Raw genomic sequence first — 20,690 nt, 5'->3', positions numbered from 1 at the left:
AGCACTATTTGTACATATCGCATCTTAGCTTCTGTTCTCTAAATACAGGCTATATCACTTTATCATTGGTGAACTTGCACAAACTGCAATCCCGGAATCTCACTCCATATGGTTACTGAAACAGATGATGAATGGATATACTTCTATGAAAAGATCCACCCATTATGTTGGAAGTAGCCTAAAATGTACATTGAAAATAAGAACCCTATCATTTTACAGCCACACCCAATCATAACTTTTATGGTCAACAGTTGGTTTAAAAGGTTTAAACTCTGTGTGAGGTAGGGATTCAGGTTTGGCCTTCACAGGACCCGGTCTACCATGGGTTCCTGGTGTACTACGATTTGGATTTTTATCTGGGCCATTTCATCCACCTCCTGTGTGGAAGTCAAACATGGTAAGTGTGAAAAATTGGGCGAGCAGAACTTCTTGTCTTAACTGGCATTGTAGATATCAAGAACAATGCAAAGAACTATGATAAACAAGTGTATTTTTTACTTTACTTTCTCCCATTTTATATATGGAAAATGTAAATTGCAGCTATTTCTCAGTTTGTTTTTTTCCATCATTACTAAATGTTAGAATTTGCATTTTGCAGCTAGATTACCAAACCACAGAGATCATGTCTGCAGCACCTGGGGAAACAATCACTTTAAGACTTTCGACGGGAATTTTTATACGTTTCCTGGAACTTGCGACTATAATTTTGTGTCTGACTGCAATCAAGTGTATAAAGATTTCTCCGTTCAAATTAAACGCACAATCTCTAAGGGGCATCCCAAGATACATTATATCACAACAACAATCAAGGATATTGTGATTTTTATGACAGCCAAAATTGTGGTCATCAATGGAGCTATGTAAGTTAATCAGTGAAATATTTTGTATTCTTTATATAACAACCTCAGTGAGGCAGTTTATGGATCTTGGGTCTCAGCCAACTTTGCTCACAATTTGATCTCATGATGCATCTTTATCAACAAATTTCAACTTTGAAAAATCAATTTTGAATTTTTGTACTGCTCTATGTCCTAAAATAATTGAAAAAGAATTTTGTTGTCACCACACAGGCAGTAATCTGGCAGGTATATCATCTGTCCTGAAAACTTCTCAGGCTTTATTTTGGGGGTGTGATGCAATTATGTCCACAACTTGAAGATGAGAATTCATGTCATTGATTCCCAAACAGGCAATCTTCTGTGTGAACAATGACAGGAATGTCAACAGCAACTTTATTCACCAGGTATCATGGTATGCTTAATTCATCCGAAATGAGAAAATGCAAATGTGAAATTTAGGATATGGTTTGTGCACTCATCTGCTTGTGAACAAACTTGTATAAAAAGTCAGTTAAATCTATCAAACTCATTAAATCTGGATCAGTACATGACTAACTAAAGAATAATGGGGTCAACAGAAGGAAAATGAATGTATGAGAGTAATCAGGAAAATATTATGGATGACAATAGACCTTAGGAAGCAATAACTGGTTGGGCATCAGGGCATTCAGTCTCTGTGGATAAGTAGATAGTGTAGATGAACGGACATGAGTTAGTCACTGTGGGTTGAGTGTTACCAGAAATCAGAAGTGTCAATTTTGGTAAGTTCTTCAAGGTTTCTGTCATTGAGCTCTAGCGAGTTTTCTCATGCTATCTTCTTTGTACTAGTGGAAGTATTGGCCACTGCTGGGACCTCCTGTATTGCTGGCATTGTGCAATCTTTAGGTCAGGTCATGCACTTGGTCAAGTACTGACAGCTGTTTTGCATAGTCCTTGTCAAATGACAGGTTGGACAGTGAAAAATTGGCAGGGTAAAAAAGTGTGGTGCTGGAAATGCCCAAATGGTCAGATAGCATCTGAAGAGCAGGAGAATTGACGTTTCGGGTATAAGCCCTTCATCAGGAATTGGCTGACAGAGGCATGAGTAAGATGGTCACTGACTATGAAGTGTGCCCTGAACCATTGATGGCTGGCATTCAAGATGTAGGGCTGGAAAGGAAAGCAGCAAGATGGAGTCACTGCTGGTAATTGCTCTTGATTTCATGTTGAGAACATGTCATTGTCTAGTTTCTATCCAGTAGATGGCAGAATGAGAAACTGTATTTCAATGAGGCTGGATGACATGATAATGGGGATGTTAATACTTGCAAATCAGCTGCATATTGCTCACGAGCAAGTATCTCATCTTGCCATTCAACATTTGATTGGAAAAATGGGCTTGTTGCTCTTGGTATCAGGAATCCCTGAATCATTGATCTCACACAATTCTTCCAATTTTTTCACCAATGCTAACATTTTTCTGTGGCGGGAAAGATTCCAGCATGTGTGTGAATAGACAAAGCACAGAATAGTAAATGCATGTGCATTGATGGGGATAGTTAGACATGTGTGTGGACAGAGCAGCATTTTTGGGTCGTTGGGAAATAGACATTCAGTTTGTATGGTCATACATTGGGAGAGTTAGCATGTGTGTCGAAACATGAGAGTACATTACTGAATGTGGATCAACTAGGCAATGGTCAATCTCTGAAGCTGGATAGATGGGGGACAGCTACTGCTTCTGCAAAGATGTTGTTGAGTCAATGTGTGCAGATGGACCAGGGCATTCTGACTGTGTAAATGGAGACAAAGATTTCAGTGTGTGTGGTTCCCCTTCACCCCATGGTTGCTGACCCATAATCCAGTCAAGCAATCTTTTGATTTTAAGATTCTCATTCTCATTTCACATCTCTCTATGGCTTCACCATTTCTCCATTTCGGCAGACTCCTCCAGCTTCATAATCCTCTGTAAATATTTTTGTTCCTTTAATTCCAACCAGTTATGTATTCCCAAACACAATTCCTCCACTACAGGAGCCTTGTCTTCAATGCTCCAGACTCCAAGCTCTGGAATTCCTTTCTAACATCTCTCCATTTCTGTACTGTACATTCCTCCTTTTAAATATTTTGTAAAAATATGCTCATTGATGGACAAAGGGACAGTCAGTTAATGTGGATGGGCAGTCAGTTTGTGCTAATGGACAGAGGGAGAATATGATCATGTGGATGAACAGTCAGACTGTGTTGATGGACAATGAATGAGTCAGTTTATAAGGATGGACAGTCAGTTTGAGATGATTGATCAGAGGTCAGTTAGTTCAGAAGAATGGAGAAGGACAGTTAATTCATGAGGATGGACAGTCAGTTCACATGGTTGAACAAGGGGTTAGTCTATTTATGTGGGTGGATATCAAAATAGTGTGTAGAAGCTGAGCAGGTAGCAGTTAAGTGTTTTTGACTGGACGCATTGTGTGGATCAGTGCTTACAGTCAGGCAGTATGAGGTCAGTTATGTAGTTGGACAGGGGAGACAATCAAATCGGTTTGTGTCTGAGTGGTCGGCCAGCATGTTCTTGGGTTTTGTGCACAGACATGATGATAGTTTCCATTGACAAATAGCGGACAGAGTCTGTGCCTGTCAATGTTTTCTTCCTTGTCAACTATGCCTGCCATTATTCAGTTGTTTGGGCCTTCTTCCAATCAGAGACAGATAGAGAGTTTGTAGAGTGAACTTCAGCCTACATGTAACCTCTGCTGGCAAGTTCACGAAGTATTTGATGAAATAATCAAATTCTGCTTATGCTGTGTCAAAATCATATTACACATAATTTGCCTTTGTTTAATGCTGACAGTACCGGATAAAACAAAGCATATCTGCAGAAATCGTCCCACTGAATTGTTGTAGTTTTAGAGGGAGAGCTGTGGTAATACCAAAAAAGCACAGAAGTGCCATTTATTACATTTTTCAAGGATCTATTCTCTCAGTCATTAGATAAATATAAATCCAGCTCTCCTCTGTCAGAGTAACACTTATCCCTGTCTTTGGATAAAACCGTTTTCTAAGCAATATTGTTTTCTCTGAAGGCATTTGAAATGAAAGTGCTAAGTTAGAATCCTAGAAATAGTTCAAGCTCTGAAGGAGTTAATTTGGCCCATTGGAATTCCTAATAGCAAGGCACCTAGTGTACTCTGCTTCCCTTTCCTTAAAGCCACAAATGTTTCCTTTTTAGCTAATTGCTGTTGATTTCAGAAGTTCATCCATTAGTCTGGTAATATGTATTTAACTTCTACTTTTCAGAGTCTCACTCCCTTACTATGGATCTGGTCTGTATATAGAACAAAATGTTCAATATACTAAACTCTATGGAAAATTTGGGTTGACTCTAATGTGGAACAGAGAGGATGCTTTAATGGTAAGTACACACATTAGATAGAGCTTCATAGCAACTTCAGAATTGTAACATAGTCTAGCATATTATCCTGTATGCACAGTAACAGATGTGAGGCAGTGTAGAGGGGACGATACACATTACTTGTGGTATAAAATTAGATAAGGACACAAAATTTTCATAAGGCCATTTACCAGGGAGGTGATGGTATGTTGGTGATGTCACTAGATTAGTCATCCGGAACACCTCTGAACCCATGGTGAAATTTGAATTCAATAAGTATCTAGCATTAAAAAGTGGCCTAATAGTAACCATGTAATTAATTTTATTTTCATAAATGCCCTGCAGGGAAGGACATCTGCTTCACTTAGGCTTACATGGGACTCCAGACCAACACCAATGTGGTTGACTTTTAATTAAGAATGGAAAATTCTCATCCTCCTTTGGCATTATCAACATCCAAAGGATTATTATTTGAGGAAAAATTGAACTTAACTATCTATATAAATACTGTAGCTATAATATTTAGATCAGAATTAGAAATTCAGGTAACTCATTGCTAGACTCCTCAAACTCAATACACCATCTGTAACACACAAGCCTGGAATGTGATTGAATACTCTCCATTTGCCTGGATGAGTGCAGCTCCAACAACAATCAACTGGCTTGACATCATCTAGACAAAGCAGCTCACTTGATTGGTACCCCTATTCACCAACTTAAACACTCACTCCTCCCATAACTGACAAACAATTGCAGCAGCATCTACTATTGACATTGTGTAATGCAGCAACTCTCCAAGACTCTTGCAACAACACCTTTCAAATTGACAGCATCTACCACTAGAAGATCATGGACTGCAGATGAAAGTGAAAATCTGAAAGTTTCTCTCCACACATCATGCTGAGTTGGAACTATATCACTGTTCCTTCAGTCATAGCCGGATTAAAATTATAGAACTCCCTTCCTATGCTGCAACAGCACTGTGGGAGCACATGTACCATATGGGCTAAAGCTGTTCAAGAAAGCAGTTTACTGCTTCTTTCTTAAGGTCAATTAGGGATCAACATCAAATGCTGGCAATGTCCAAAATCATGACAGCATAAAATCAAGCATTAGGAGAACATGTTTTTGCTCAGGGTAAGCATTGCAGTGTCTACAGGGTGGTGTCTTAGTAAACTATTGGAGAACAGATTGCTGGAGAACCATGAGACTCTGCAAATCTCTTTGAACTGACACGACAGAACGTTATGTGTGCAGGAGAGCATTCAGTGCTTGCATGGCAGCAAACTGACATTGGATGGTATCTGCAATAGAAGATGATACTGTATTATGGAGGGGTCTACAAGTATGCTATTAGAATTAGCCACCACTTTCATGCTGGAAAGAATGGACTTTAGCTGGGCGCAAAACCATAAGCCAAGTTAATGTCAGATTCCTCCATGCTTACAGGCAGGGACAGCAGGTTTTCTTTCAGGCCTACAGCCATGCCAACTATTTCATTGTACGCTATGTATCTTCTTCTTCCACTATGTCAATCATCCCTGATTGATGTGTTAGTTGAAGTCTTTTGCAGCAGAACTCTTGCAAAACTATGCTGTCTGTGATTTTGGTACCCTCTCAACCCCTTTATCTTGCCTGGCTGCAGACTCCTTGTGCCTGTGTCTCACCAAGTGTAGCTCCCACCTTTCAACTTTCCTCTAAAATACATGCTGTGTTAGCATCTGAATTAGTAGCTATAATTGTGAAATTGAGTAACAATGCTTCTTCATCATCCATTTCTTTTTATAATTCCATCTGTTTTTTCCCTCCACTGTTTGATCTACTTTCAATTCCTGGTTATCTGAAAAGATGAAAACAGTAAGCTACAGCTGTATAAGGGTAGACAGGGAATGTTGAAAATGTCTGGTCATATATCTGTAAATAAAGAAACAAAAGATTGTGGGATAATAAATGTGAAGTACTGCAAATACTGGAAAACTGAAACAAATGCAAAATGTGTTGGACAAACTCAGTAGGTCTGGCAGCATCTGTGGAAACAGAAACAGAATTAACATTTCAAGTCCCAAGACTCTTCTATAGAACTTATTTTTCATGAATTTAAGTGAGGAGAGACTGATCAAAAGAGATAAAATAGGGTGAATATAGGAAGAAATATATTCAATAGGGCAAGACAGGCACTCAGTCTCTGCAAGGTAGAAGTCAGCAGACCAGCTGACAACCATAATCTACCATTATAGGTAGATTTGATAACCTAGTCAGGGTTGGACCTGAGAGAACAGAGTGCAGCAGGTTCAGAAGAGACAAATTAAAGTGGGTGAGGGGAGCAGAGAAATGAAAGCAGCTGATGTTACGTCAACAGTTCTTGATGAAGAGATCAAGTGCAGGCAAGTGGTTGGAGGAGGGGTCCAGATGGAGGAGGAGTATTGGAAATGGATGAAAGGGTTGAGTGATGTCGAGAGGATTCCTTTCCAAAGAAGTTAGCATGGAGATGAAGAAGATGTAAAAGAAGTTCAGTGTAATGTTTTGCCCAAAATTCATTGAAGTGGTTTTGTAATTGGACAAAGCTAAGCCCTTTTCTGGAGTCATATTGGATTCAAACAACTAACTCTATTTCCCTCTCCACAAATGCTGCTGCACCTGCTGAGTTTCCCCAGCACCTTCTGCGTTTGTTCAAGATTGTAATGTAATTGGGAAGGGGAATTGAATGGAGAATTAGGTTTAGAAATGCTGTTATCATATGATTTCACGCTTCTGGCCTCATCATTTGCAATCCCAATGCACAGGATATTCTGCTCCATAGGGGTAAGTACATGGAGCCATATCTAATACCTCTGCTTGTCCTGTAAAAAGGTAGGAGATGTGTCAGTGAGTGTAGTTCAATGTGTTTGGGTAATATGATTGACATGGTGGAATAGCTGGTCATGTTTGTAAACTATGAGTGTGGGTATCAGACTTGCAGCAGTGCTCACAGTGTGATGGTGTGCTATGGCTATTAATGTTATGTAATGTATGGGCCATAATTGATCAAAATTATTGGTTGGTTAGTAACAATTTCCTGATGCATTAGTAAAATGAAGAGTTAATGATGCAGTTCTCAGAATATGACACTTGAAAATGTATTTATCGGCTTGGTCACTCCTGTGAGGCCATTGAACTTTTTATAACACTGAAATCAGACACTCAGTTTGACTCCTGAAATTGACCTTCATGCCAATCTGCTCCAACAACCTCAGAGGTTGTTTCAATCAATGTTTGAGCAACCAACAGAAAAAAACAAAATTAAAGCATGTCTGAGTTAACTTGTGCTGGGCTTTTGGGAAGTCTGCTATTCCCAGTTTCCCAAATACTTCCACACACTCAGAACTCATTTCCAGGCTAAAATCTTTAACTGTTAATGAGTATATTGGTGTTATTGCTAGAACATAGAACATACGACAGTACAGCACAGGAACAGGCCATTAGGCCCGCTCTGTCTGTTCCAAACATATGCCATTCTAAACTAATCCCATCTGCCTGAATGTAGTCCTTCCATTCCCTGTCTATTCATGTGTCTGTCTAACTGCCATTTAAATGTTGTTATAATGAATTCTTCTACTACCTTCCTTCGCAGTATGTTCTAGACATCTATAACATCTATGTAAAAATCCTTCCTTGCACTTCTCCTTTAAACTTAAACCTATGCCCCTAACATTTGATTTTTACGAAAATGTGAAAAAGACTCTGACCATCCACCCTTTCCATGCCCTTCAATCTTATATATTTCTATCAGATCATCCCTCAGCCTCTGTTGCTCTAGCAAAAACACATGTGCTCTCCTGATAGCTAATATACTCCAATCCAGGCAATATATTGGTAAACCTCTTTCTCATTCTCTCCAAATATCCTAAATGTAGTGTGGCAGCCAGAACTGCGCAAAAAGCTTCAAACGTGGCCTAACTACAGTTTAATAAAGCTGCACTATTACTTGCCAACTTTTGTATTCAGTGCCCTGACCAATGAAGACAAGCATGCCATAAACCTTCTTTACCACTTTATTCACTTGTGATGCTATGGAACTGTGGACTTGCACCCCAAGATTGCTTTATATATCAATGCTCCTATGAGTCCTGCCATTTACTACACATTTTCCTCTTGCATGTGGCCTCTTTAAATGCATCACCTCACACTTGTCCAGATTAAACTCCATCTGTTGTTTCTCCATCCAACTTTCCATCTGATCAATATCCTGCTATATCCTTTGTCAACTTTCCTCACTACGAAACTCCAGCAAAATTAAGATTGACAAGTCGCCAGGCCCGGACCGGATTTGTCCTCAGCTGCTTTGGGAAACGAGAAATGTGATTGCTTCGCCACTTGCAAAGATCTTTGCATCCTCGCTCTCCACTGGAGTTATACCTGAGGACTGGAGAGAGGCAAATGTAATTCCTCTATTCAAGAAAGGAAAAAGGGAAATCCCTGGCAATTACAGACCAGTAGGTCTCACGTCTGTCGTCTGCAAGGTGTTAGAAAGGATTCTGAGGAATAGGATTTATGACCATCTGGAAGAGCATGGCTTGATTAAATACAGTCAACACGGCTTTGTGAGGGGCAGGTCATGCCTCACAAACCTTATCGTGTCCTTTGAGGATGTGACCAGAAAATTTGATGAGGGTTGAGCTGTGGATGTGGTGTATGTGGACTTCAGCAAGGCATTTGATAAGGTTCCCCATGGTAGGCTCATTCAGAAGGTCAGGAGGAATGGTTATAGGGGAACTTAGCTGTCTGGATACAGAATTGGCTGGCCAACAGAAGACAGTGAGTGGTAGTAGAAGGAAAATATTCTGCCTGGAAGTCAGAGGTGAGTGGTGTTCCACAGGGCTCTGTCCTTGGGCCTCTACTGTTTGTAATTTTTATTAATTACTTGGATGAGGGAATTGAAGGATGGGTCAGCAGGTTTGCAGATGACACAAAGGTTGGAGGTGTCGTTGACAGTATAGAGGGCTGTTGTAGGCTGCAGCGGGACATTGACAGGATGCAGAGATGGGCTGAGAGGTGGCAGATGGAGTTCAACCTGGATAAATGCGAGGTGATGCATTTTGGAATGTCGAATTTGAAAGCTGAGTACAAGATTAAGGATAGGATTCTTGGCAGTGGAGGAACAGAGAGATCTTGGTGTGCAGGTACATAGATCCCTTAAAATGGCCACCCAAGTGGACAGGATAGTTAAGAAAGCATATGGTGTTTTGGCTTTAATTAACAGAGGGATTGAGTCGTGAGATCTTGTTCAGCTCTATAAAACTTTGGTTAGATTGCACTTAGAATACTGCGTCCAGTTCTGGTTGCCCTATTATAGGAAAGATGTGATGCTTTGGAGAGGGTTCAGACGAGGTTTACCAGGATGCAGCCTGGACTGGAGGGCTTATCTTATGAAGAGAAGTTGACTGAGCTCGGACTTTTTTCATTGGAGAAAAGGAGGAGGAGAGGGGACCTAATTGAGGTATACAAGATAATGAGAGGTATAATAGAATTGATAGCCAGAGACTATTTCCCAGGGCAGAAATGACTAACACAAGGGGTCATAGTTTTAAGCTGGTTGGAGGAAAGTATAGAGGGGATGTCAGAGGCGGGTTCTTTACACAGAGAGTTGTGAGAGCATGGAATGTGTTGCCAGTAGCAGTTATGGAAGCAAGGTCACTGGGGACATTTAAGAGACCACTGGACATGCATATGGTCACAGAAATTTGAGAGTGCATACAAGATGATCAATGTTCGGCACAACATCGTGGGCTAAAGGGCCTGTTCTGTGCTGTAATGTTCTATGTTCTATGTAACTTTCATGTCATCTGTAAACTTATCAATCAGAAGACCTACATTTTCATCCAAATCATTTATGTAAATTACAAACAACAGAGGTCTCAAAACTGATACTCTTGCTTCTAATATACATATAAAATGCCTTGTGATTCTCCTTATACCAAACAATGTTTGCCAAGGACATTTCATGGACTCTTTTAGCCCTCCTAATTCCTTGTTTAAGTTCTCTCTTGCTTCATTTATATTCTTCAAGGGCCTTGTCTGATTTCAATTAAGTATTACACCTGCTTCTTTTTTGACTTATCTTTCAATATTTTTTGTCATCCAAGATTCTGGAATCTTGCCGTCCTTATCTTTCACCTTCACAGGAACATGCTGGTCCTGGACTCTGATCCACTGGCTTTTAAAAGACTCTGAAATGTCAGATGTGGATTTACCCTCAAAAAGCTGCCCCCAGTCTAATTTCTCCAGTTCCTGCTTAATATTATTGTAATTAGCCTTCATCCAATTTTACCTGAGGTCCAATGTTATCCTCATCTATCACTATCTTAAAACTTACAGAATTATGATCACTGTCCCAAAGTACTCCCCCACTGAAACTTCAATCATGTGGCCAGGTTTATTCCCAAATACAAGGTCTGGTATAGCCCCTTCCCTAGATGAACTATCGACATATTGTTTCAAGAAGCCTGTTTGGCTGCACCTAACAAATTCTGCTCCATCTAAGCCCCTGGCACAGAAGGAGTCCCAGGCAATGTGGCAAGTTAAAATCACTCACAACAATAACCTTGTTGTTTTTATATCTTTCGATGATATGCTTACACATTTGTTCTTCTATCTCCCACTGATTATTGGGAGGACTGTGGTATAAAACCTGATTGCACTTTTCTTATTCCTGAATTCTACCCATAATCTTTGCCTGATCAGCTCTGATACCCCAAGATGTCTTTTCATAGGGTTGCTTTGACCTTCTCCTTAATAAGTAATGCAACTTCCCCTCCCCTTTTACATTCCTATCACACTGAAACATCTAATCCCTGGAACATTGAGCTGACAGATCCACCCTTCTCTCAAGCCAAGTTTCTGTAATGGCCACAACAGCATTGTTCCATGTACTAATCCAAGCTCTAAGTTCATCTGCCTTATCTGATATACTCCTTACACTACATTTCAGACCGCCTGTCCTGCCATGTTCATTAACCTGCCCCTACCTGTTCTTGCTATTAGACTTATCTGACCTAACCTTCACATTCTCCTCATACTAAATACAACTGATTCCAAACTCCAACCCGATGGCAGAACGCAGACAGAACTTTCCCCACTTTAGACTTTCTGATAAACTGAAGATTATCTTTGAAGTAGCTGAAGATGATTTGGCCCAATATTCTACCTGAGGAACCATGGGCCCATTTTGTACAGTACTACTGTCCCTACCTATGGGCCAGGAGACCTGGGTTCAAGTCCCATTCTGCTCTAGAAGTGTGTAATAACATCTCTGAATAGGTTGATTAGAAAATATCTACCCTGAATAACTGCTGTGGAGAGGTCCTCTGACTGGGATGATTGACCTCCACCAACAAAAGCCATTTTCCTTTTGTATTAGATATGACTCCAATGAGGAAGTGTTTTCCACCAATTTCCATTAATCTCTCACCATGGGATAGCCTATTTGTAAATAATGCTAGACCCACCAACTATGAGGGTACACATTGTGACATAATGGTGCTTTCTCAGGGTACTCATACTGTTGAGAGAGCATCTCAGCTTCTCCCTCTAGAATCTTCTATCACTTTTGAAGGATTCAGAGGAGATCAAAAATATAAGTTATTGCTGACATGATGAATGGGTTCAAATGTAGCAGATAGCTGTCTCGTGAAATGGTGGTTTGCACTGTGGTGGTTAACTCTGTGTTAAGCATTGCATGCATAACAGTCTGGCATGTCCATCTCTAGCACATTTTCTGCAGGGAAGATTACGGACTGAGAAAGTGAGGGATTCACTGGTCTCTGTTTTCTCATGGTTTTTTACTTGACTATCTCAATTTTCCCTTTCTGCTAACCCTACTAATGTCCTTGCAGACAGTCTGTCTCCAGAGGCCATGCCCACCAGCAACTGTCTCCTATTTGTCATATCAATGACTACCATCTTCATATGTCACTTACATGTACCCTTGTAACAGGATGAAGTGACCCAGAGACCAATTCACCATAATGAAGATCTTTGAGTGTACAGCCATCATCTACCTGATAAATTTGGATGAGGCAGCAGGTGTTCTGTTCTCAGAAAGAATCATATTGGACTTGAAACATTAATTCTTTCTCTTTACAGATGCTACTAAACCTGCTGAGCTTCCCAAAATTTGGGGCTGTTTTTATTTCTGTGCAGATGGTGTTTGCTTAACAATGATTGTATAGCATTGAAATAGCATATCTCAGGACCTCTGCATTGATGAACTTGCCTTGCCAAAAAATGTTAAAGCTATACCTGAGTCATTGAAATTGGAAACTCTTCCAATGAGGCAGTTTAATACTTGGCTGGGCGAGTGGTGTAGCAGAGAGGGCATTCGATTTCTGAATAATTAGGACCATTTCTGGGGAAGGTGGGACCTGTACAAGAGGGACAGTCTTCACCTAAACAGTGACAGGATCAATATTCTTGCAGGTGGTTTTGCTAGCACTGTTGGGTGGCATTTTAATTAGTTTGGCAGAGGGGTCAGAACTTAAGGGGAAGCCCTAAGCTATCTAGAGTGGGTGTGAGCTTAAAGAAAAAGAGAATCAAGGTAATAAAAAGCAAGAAGTAGCTGAACAATGTAGCACTAAGATGAATGGAAACCAGGTAGTGACAGAAAAAGAGAAAATGTTTAAAACTAAAGGTTCTTCTGATAGAGTTGTTAGCACTCAAAAATAAGGTATAAAACTAGCATAAGGGCACTTTACCTGAATGCTCGTAGCACTCAAAACAAGGTAAATGAGTTGATGGCACAAATCTTTGCAAATGGGTATGATTTAATGGCCATTAAAGAGATGTGGTTGCAGGATGGTTACAACTGGAAGGAAAGGGAGGTGGTGTACCTCTGGTATTTAAGGATGACATCAGAGCAATAGTCAAAGATAATAAAGGTTCTATGGAGAAAAAGGTTGAATCAATGCGGGTAGAAATTAGAAACAGTAAGGGGAAAAAGTCACTGATCGGTGTGCTCTATAGATCATGAACTAATAACATCACAGGGGGCAGGCAATAAACAAAGAAATAATTGCTGCATGGAAAAATGATATTGCAATTATCATCGGGGATTTTAATCTGCATATTGATCAGTCAAATCAAGTCAGTCAAAGCAGCCTTGAGGAAGAATTCAGAGAATCTATCTGCGATAGTTTCCATGAACAATATGTAATGGAACCTTCAAAGGAACAGGCTATCATAGATCTGGTCCTGTGTAATGAGACAGGAATAATTAATGATCTCATGGTTAGACATATTCTCAACAGGAGCAATCACAGTATGATTAAATTTAAAATACAGACAGAGGGTGAGAAAGTAAAATCTAATACCAGTTTCTTGTGCTTAAACAAAGGAGACTACAATGGGATAAGGGAAGAGTTGTCTAAGGTAGACTGGGAGCAAAGATTATAAGTTGGGACAATTACAATTGAGGAACAGGAGAGGACTTTGAAAGCGATTTTTCAAAACACTCAGCACAGGTATATACCAGTGAAAAGCATAGGAAAAAGGATAATCAGCTGTGGATAACTAAGGAAATAAAGGACGGTATCAAATTGAAAGTTAATGCATATGAAGTGACAAAGATTAGTGGGAAACCAGGGGATTGGGAAATCTTTAAAGGTCAACAGAAAGTTACGATAGCTCAGAATATAAAAACAGATAATAAAAGTTCCTACAAAATTATAAAACAAAAAAGAGTGGTTAAGGTAAATATTGATCCTTTAGAGAGCAAGAAGGAGGATTTAACAATGGGAAATGAGGAAATAATCTCGACATTCAACAGTTATTTTGTGTCGGGCTTCATTGTGGAAAATACAAATATCGTCAGTATTTGATGACAAGGAGGCTATGGCTGTTGAGAATAGAAATGATCATCATCACTAAGAAGTAGTATTGGGCAAACTAGTGGGGTGAAAAGTAGATAAGTTTACTGGCCCTGATGGAATGCATCCCAGGGTACTAAAAGAGATGGAGGGAAAAATACCAAATGTACATATGGTATTTTACCAAAATTTGCTGGACATAAGGGAACTTCCAGCAAATTGGAAAACAGCAAATATGTTTAAAAAAGGGGTAGAAAGAACTAAAGGCCTGTTAGCTTAACTTCTGTAGCAGGAAATGTATGATTAAAGTAGGAATAGTGAGACATTTAGATAGAAATTGTCCCATTGTGAAACACAGCATGGTTTCATGAAAGGCAGGTCACGTTTGACTAATTTATTGGAATTCTTTGAGGATATTACAAGTGAGTTGGACGATGGGGAACTGGTGAATGTGGTGTTTTTGGATTTCTGGAGGGCATTTGGCAAGATGCTGCCCAAAAGGCTGCTGCATAATACAAATGTGCATGGCATTATAGGCAATGTATTAGTATAGACAGAAGATTGGTTAACTAATGGAAAGCAAAGTGTGGGGATAAATGGGCGTTTTTCTGGGTGGCAATCAGTGGCTTGTGGTGTGCGTCAGGGATCCCTAATCAACGTATTCCTCTCAAGGTGGTTATGAATCTTATCTCTTATAACCTTTTCCCTCTTTACCCATAACCAAAGTAAGGCTCACTGGTCTACAGGGTTGTCTCTACTCCCCTTTTTTGAACAAGGGAACAACATTTGCTATCCTCCAGTCTTCTGGCAATGTAAAGATCAAAGCCAAAAGCTTTACAATATCCTCCCTGGCTTCCTGCGAATCCTAGGATAAATCCCATCCAGCACAGGGAACTTATCTATTTTCACACTTTTTAAGAATTTCTAACACCTCCTCATTGTGAACCTTAATTGCATCTAGTCTGGTAGCTTGTTTCTCAGTATTCTCCTCAACAACACGGTCTTTTTCCAGTGTGAATACTGATGAAAAATATTCATTTAGCGCTTTCCCTATCTCCTCTGACTCCACAAACAACGTCCCACTACTGTCCTTGATTGGCCCTAATCTTACTCTAGTCATTCTGTTATCCCTATATACCTAAAGAGAGCTTTAAGGTTTTCCCTAATCCTTTCCATCAACAAATTCTTGTGTCCCCTTCTCACTCCTCTTAGCTCTCTCTTTAGGTCTTTCTTGACTAACTTGTAACTCTCAAGCGCCCTAACTGAGCCTTCACCTCCTATCCTAACATAAGCCTTCTTCTTTCTCTTGACAAGAGATTCAACTTCCTTATTAAACTATGGCTCCCACGCTCGACAACTTCCTCTCTGTCTCACAGGCACAAACTTATCAAGGACATGCAGTATCTGTTCCTTGAATAAGTTCCACATTTCAATTGTGCCCATCCCTGCAGTTTCCTTCCCTATCCTATGCATCCTAAATCTTGTCCAATCGCATCATAATTGCCTTTCCCCGAGCTGTAGCTCTTGCCCTCTGGTGTATACCTATCCCTTTCTATCATTAAAGTAAACATAATTGAATTGTGCTCACATACCTCCACATCTAACATGCGGCCGGGTTCATTACCCAGTACCAAATCCAATATGGTCTCGCCTCTTGTTGGCCTGTCTACATACTGGGTCTGGATACCATCCTGCACACAATGGACAAAAACTGACCCATCTAAAGTACTTAAACTGTAGTATTCCCAGTCAATATTTGGGAAGTTGAAGTCCCCCATAACAACTACTCTGTCATTCTCATTCCTATCAAGAATCATCTTTGCTACCCTTTCCTCTAAATCGTTGGAACTATTTGAAGACCTGGAGAAAACTCCCAACAGGGTGACCTCTCCTTTCGTGTTTCTAATCTCAGCCCATATTACCACAGTTGACAAGTCCTCAAATATCCTTTATGCAGCCATAATACTGTCCTTGCCTAACAATGCCACAACTCCACCTCTTTTACAATCTTCTCTGTTCTTACTAAACATCTAAATCCCAGAATCTGCAACAACCATTCCTGTCCCTGCTCTACCCATGTCTCTGAAATGGCCACAACTTCGAAACCCAGGTACCAACCCATGCTGGAAATTCACCCACCTTATTCTGGAGCCTCATAATAGGTGGGAGCAGATTTAGGACTGAGTTGAGGAGAAACGTTTCCTCCCAAAGTGCCATGAATCTGTGCAAATCCCTGTCCACTGAAGCAGCTGAGACTACCTCATTGAATGTTTTAACACAAGATAGATTTTTTAACAGTAAATGAATTAGGAGTTATGGTGAGTGGACGGTTTTGTGGAGTTGAGTCCACAAAAGGCCATGATCTTGTTGAATGGTAGAGCATGCATGAGAAGCTAGATGGCCGAATCATGCTCCTATTTGTTATGTTCTTATGTTCTTCAACCTTTACACTTGCCATGGAATGTGCTTAAGTTGCATATTTGGGATATTCACAGTTTGGTGTTCTATGTCAGGTTGTTCCATAATCTCTTACTTGGACATAGCTGCAGCTTTTCCATTGCTCATTGTCAGTGCTGATATGGCAACACCCTGGAGCAAGATATGTGTCTTCCTGATCCATCTAGACTCTTGGGAGAGTCTGTCCACTTGTCTCTGAATGTTTTCCTGAGTATAGAAAGTTAGTGTAGTATCATCAGTATAGAGTAACTCTCTGATGAGCAAAGCAGAGCAGACCACATCCATTTTGGAAACACTTAATGGGGGAATAATGATAAGTGCTTGAAGGTCTTTCCAATGTGTTTTCACTTTGAGTAATTCAGTTTACTGTATTTGCAGTCATGTGGCTTTTGTCTGTTATACCACTTCTCTGGTTACGATACCTTATGAAAATCATTGGCGAGGATATCAAGGTTAACCGTGGTCTCCAAGGAGTCAGCCAGTGGCATGTGAGGCACTTAAACTGGACATAACCTTTGCAATTTCATATAAGCTTCCCAACACATCAGTTTCATTCTTCAAGAATCCCTACTGTCCTTCCTTGTTGACCCTTGTGAGTTCCTCACAGAATGACAAATTCATGCACTGGCTTGCTCAGTTAGAATGCTGAGTTAAATCCTCAGTTTCCATATTTTAATTGTTCTGACAACTACAAGAATTTCTACTCAACTCGAAAGCCAGGTCTCCTTGACTTGATACCACTTAGAGACTTCAACCTGTCCCTGTGCTAACTAGACTCCTTTTGACAGTGTAAGTTTTGTCCAACATATCACCAAACAATAAGAAAAGCAAATCATATGTTGGTCTTCGCCAGAAGGGGATTTGAGTGTAAAAGTAAAGATGGTCTTGCTGCAATTCTACAGAATGTTGGTGAGACTGCACCTGAAGTGTTTTGTAGACTTTTGGCCTTCTTACCTATGGGAGGATACCAATGGATTCCTGTACCAATGAATGGCTATTTTACATCGTCCTGCATTGTGTTCTGACTTCTGAATACACTCAAGAAGTAATGTTTGTGCAACCTCAATACTGCCTATAGAGGGAGAGCAATGAAGGTTCATCAGACTTATCCTTGGGATAGTGGAATGTTTAATGAGAAGATGTTGAGGAACCTGAGTCTGTATTCTCTAGAGTTTTTTGAAAAATGATAAGTTTTCTCATTGAAACTTATGAAGTCCTTACAGGATGGGACTCAGTGGATATATATTTAGGATATTTCACCTGACTGGTGGCTCTAGAACCAAGGAACATAATCATGGTAGACAGGTATTTAGAACTGAGGTAAGGAGGCATTTCTTCAAGAAATAATTGTGAATCATTGGAAACTCCTTACCCCAGAGGGCTCTGCAAGCTTAATCATTACGTTCAAGATTGTTAGTACTATGGATACTCATGACCTCAAAATATATGGGATAATACAAAATATGGTGTCAATGTAGATGATAAGGCATGGTGTAATTGAATGGTAGAGCAGTCATGATAGGTTAAGTCGCTGTTTCCTGTTACTGTGATCCTATGTACATAAATAAGGGAAGCTGGAGCGAGAAATTAGCCGTTTAGAACAACAGCAAATTTTATTTGAAAAAGCTCACAAACATGTAATCAAAGGAATAGTAAGGTTTACAAGTATGTCAGTGAAAATAGATTTGTTAAAGGAAAGGGAGAAGCACTACAATTGAAAAAAAAAGCCAAAAACTAGATAAGACTTTTCTAATGCATCAGGCTTCATCAAAAAAAAAGATTCTTGAACTGGAGATGAATCCTGAAGTGATTGAAAGCCATAAAAACTATTAGAGAAAATTGGAAATGTAGAATGAGTCGCTGGATTACAAGTTGAATTAAAATTGGTTGGAAGGAAGAAAATACAAATAGGAGCTAAGGCTAGTTTTCAGGGTTTTTGGGCCATTTCTATTCACTGTTAATCAAAGATTTGGATATAGGCCTTCATTGCTCTCCCTGTATAGGCAGTATTGAGGTTGCACAAACATTAATTCTTGAGTGTATTCAGAAGTCAGAACACAATGCAGGACAATTTAAATGCAGGAAAATGGTGTCAAAATTTGTAATTGATACCAAAATAGGAATAATCATTAACTAGAAGGCCAAAGAACTACAAAGAAATTTGACTAAGGTGAGAACTAAAAGGTGGCAAATGGAATTCAAATCAGAAAGTGTGATATGATTCATTTTGGGGAAAACAATATCGGGAAATATATACTGAATGGAAAGTGGGTGAGTACTGCAGTGGAGCATAGGGGTTTGGATGGGAGGGGTTGTATGTTGATGATACATTAAAGACAACATCTCATGCTGTGCTAAAATATTTAAGAAGTTTCATCTTAAGAAACAAAGAATATGAAAAAATATGACATAGATAAATTATATAAAACATTAATAAAAGTTTAGCTGAAGTACTGTGCATACTTTTGACCTATGTGTCATGAAAAGTAAGTTGAGGTTCCAGACACAGTACAGATTCATGAGGATACTGCTGAATATGCCAAAATATAATTGACAAAAATTTCAAAATTGTGTTTTTATTGGATATTGGGTGATATTATAGAAATGTTTAAAATTATGAAAGGATAAAGCACAGTAAATAAAATTGATTTGTTTTCAATAGTAAAGGAGTCAAAATTCTTCATGCAAAAATTTCTGAATGTTTTGAAATCACTTCAACAGTATTACTGTTCAAAGTTTGGGAGAAGATTTGTAGCTCGGGTGCTCGTTGTTGTGTTCGCCGAGCTGGGAATTTGTGTTGCAGACGTTTCGTCCCCTGTCTAGGTGACATCCTCAGTGCTTGGGAGCCTCCTGTGAAGCGCTTCTGTGATACTTCCTCCGGCATTTACGGTGATTTGTATCTGCCGCTTCCGATTGTCAGTTCCAGCTGTCCGCTGCAGAGGCTGGTATATTGGGTCCAGGTCAATGTGCTTATTGATTGAATCTGTGGATGAGTGCCATGCCTGTAGGAATTCCCTGGCTGTTCTCTGTTTGGTTTGTCCTGTAATAGTAGTGTTGTCCCAGTCGAACTCATGTTGCTTGTCATCTGAGTGTGTGGCTACTAAGGATAGCTGGTCATGTCGTTTCGTGGCTAGTTGGTGTTCATGGATGCGGATCGTTAGCTGTCTTCCTGTATTACTGTTATTGAAAAACCTGCACTCTTGAGGTGTGAACAGCAATACAGGATTGCAAACCAAATGGACTACTTACATGTTGTAATTTCAATTTATTTCTATCATTATCTTTGTGCTTTGAAGACATAGCAACATTTTCTGACTGAGCAAATAAAATTGATTCTCCCAAATACTGTATTCCGATTGATCAAAGGCAAACAAAGTTTAGTTTTAAAACTGTTTCTGTTTGACATGGTTACTTGAGTGGTTTGTTTTTGTACAGTGAATTTCTATATGGGTGGCATTTTCAGTTGGAGACCAAAGTCTGCGGGAAGTGTATTTTCACTAATGTCAGCAGTCCATTCTACACTATTTAGTCCTCTGTGCAGCATGAATTAACTGGAGAGAAGGATTTTGCTCCTCACTTGCAAGAGTATTCTGCTTCACAGAGTTGCCGGCTAACCTAATTTACCAGCAACTCTCCAGCCTCAGCAACCATTCACCAATGATTAGACAATGTTCAGTACCATTCGTGACTCTTCACATACTGAGGTCTGTCTCCAAATGTAACTAGAGCTGGATAATATTTAGACTTGTGCTACCCTAGCAAGTAACATTCATGCCATATAAATGCCAAGAAATTACCACTTCAAAGAAAAGACAATCCACTCAATGCCCTTTCATATTCAATGGCATTACTATCTCTGAATTCCCCACCATTAACATCCAGGGAGTTTCCATTGACCATAAACCCAACTAGACCCACCATTTAAATGCTGTGGCTATAATAGCAGGCCAGAGGCTAGGAATACGACACTGAGTAACTCATTTCCTGACTCCCCAAAACCTGTACCATAAGGCACAAATCAGAAATATGGTGGTAAGCTTTGCACTTGCCTAGATGAATGTAGCTGAAGTTAGACACCATCCAGGTCAAAACAGCCTTCTTGATTCACACCACATCCACTCCCTCCACCATATTCAGTTGTAGCAGTATGTACTACCTACAAGATGAGCTGCTGATATTCACTAA

General features: G+C 39.8%; 1 protein-coding gene across 1 annotated transcript in view; it reads left to right on the top strand.

Annotated features, from left to right (window-relative positions):
• Positions 1-321: 321 nt before the first annotated feature.
• The window catches only part of LOC140493877 (uncharacterized), a 183,018-nt gene continuing 162,649 nt past the window's right edge, over positions 322-20,690 (top strand). The window contains exons 1-3 of the mRNA XM_072592871.1: positions 322-397; positions 599-860; positions 4,116-4,230. Coding sequence (XP_072448972.1) covers positions 322-397; positions 599-860; positions 4,116-4,230 — 453 coding nt within the window. The remainder of the gene's footprint in view (positions 398-598; positions 861-4,115; positions 4,231-20,690) is intronic.

The sequence above is a fragment of the Chiloscyllium punctatum genome, chromosome 22 (assembly GCF_047496795.1).
Source record: "Chiloscyllium punctatum isolate Juve2018m chromosome 22, sChiPun1.3, whole genome shotgun sequence".
NCBI lineage: Eukaryota > Metazoa > Chordata > Chondrichthyes > Orectolobiformes > Hemiscylliidae > Chiloscyllium > Chiloscyllium punctatum.
The sequence above is the reverse complement of the archived record's forward strand: the minus strand, read 5'-3'. Positions and strand labels throughout refer to the sequence as shown.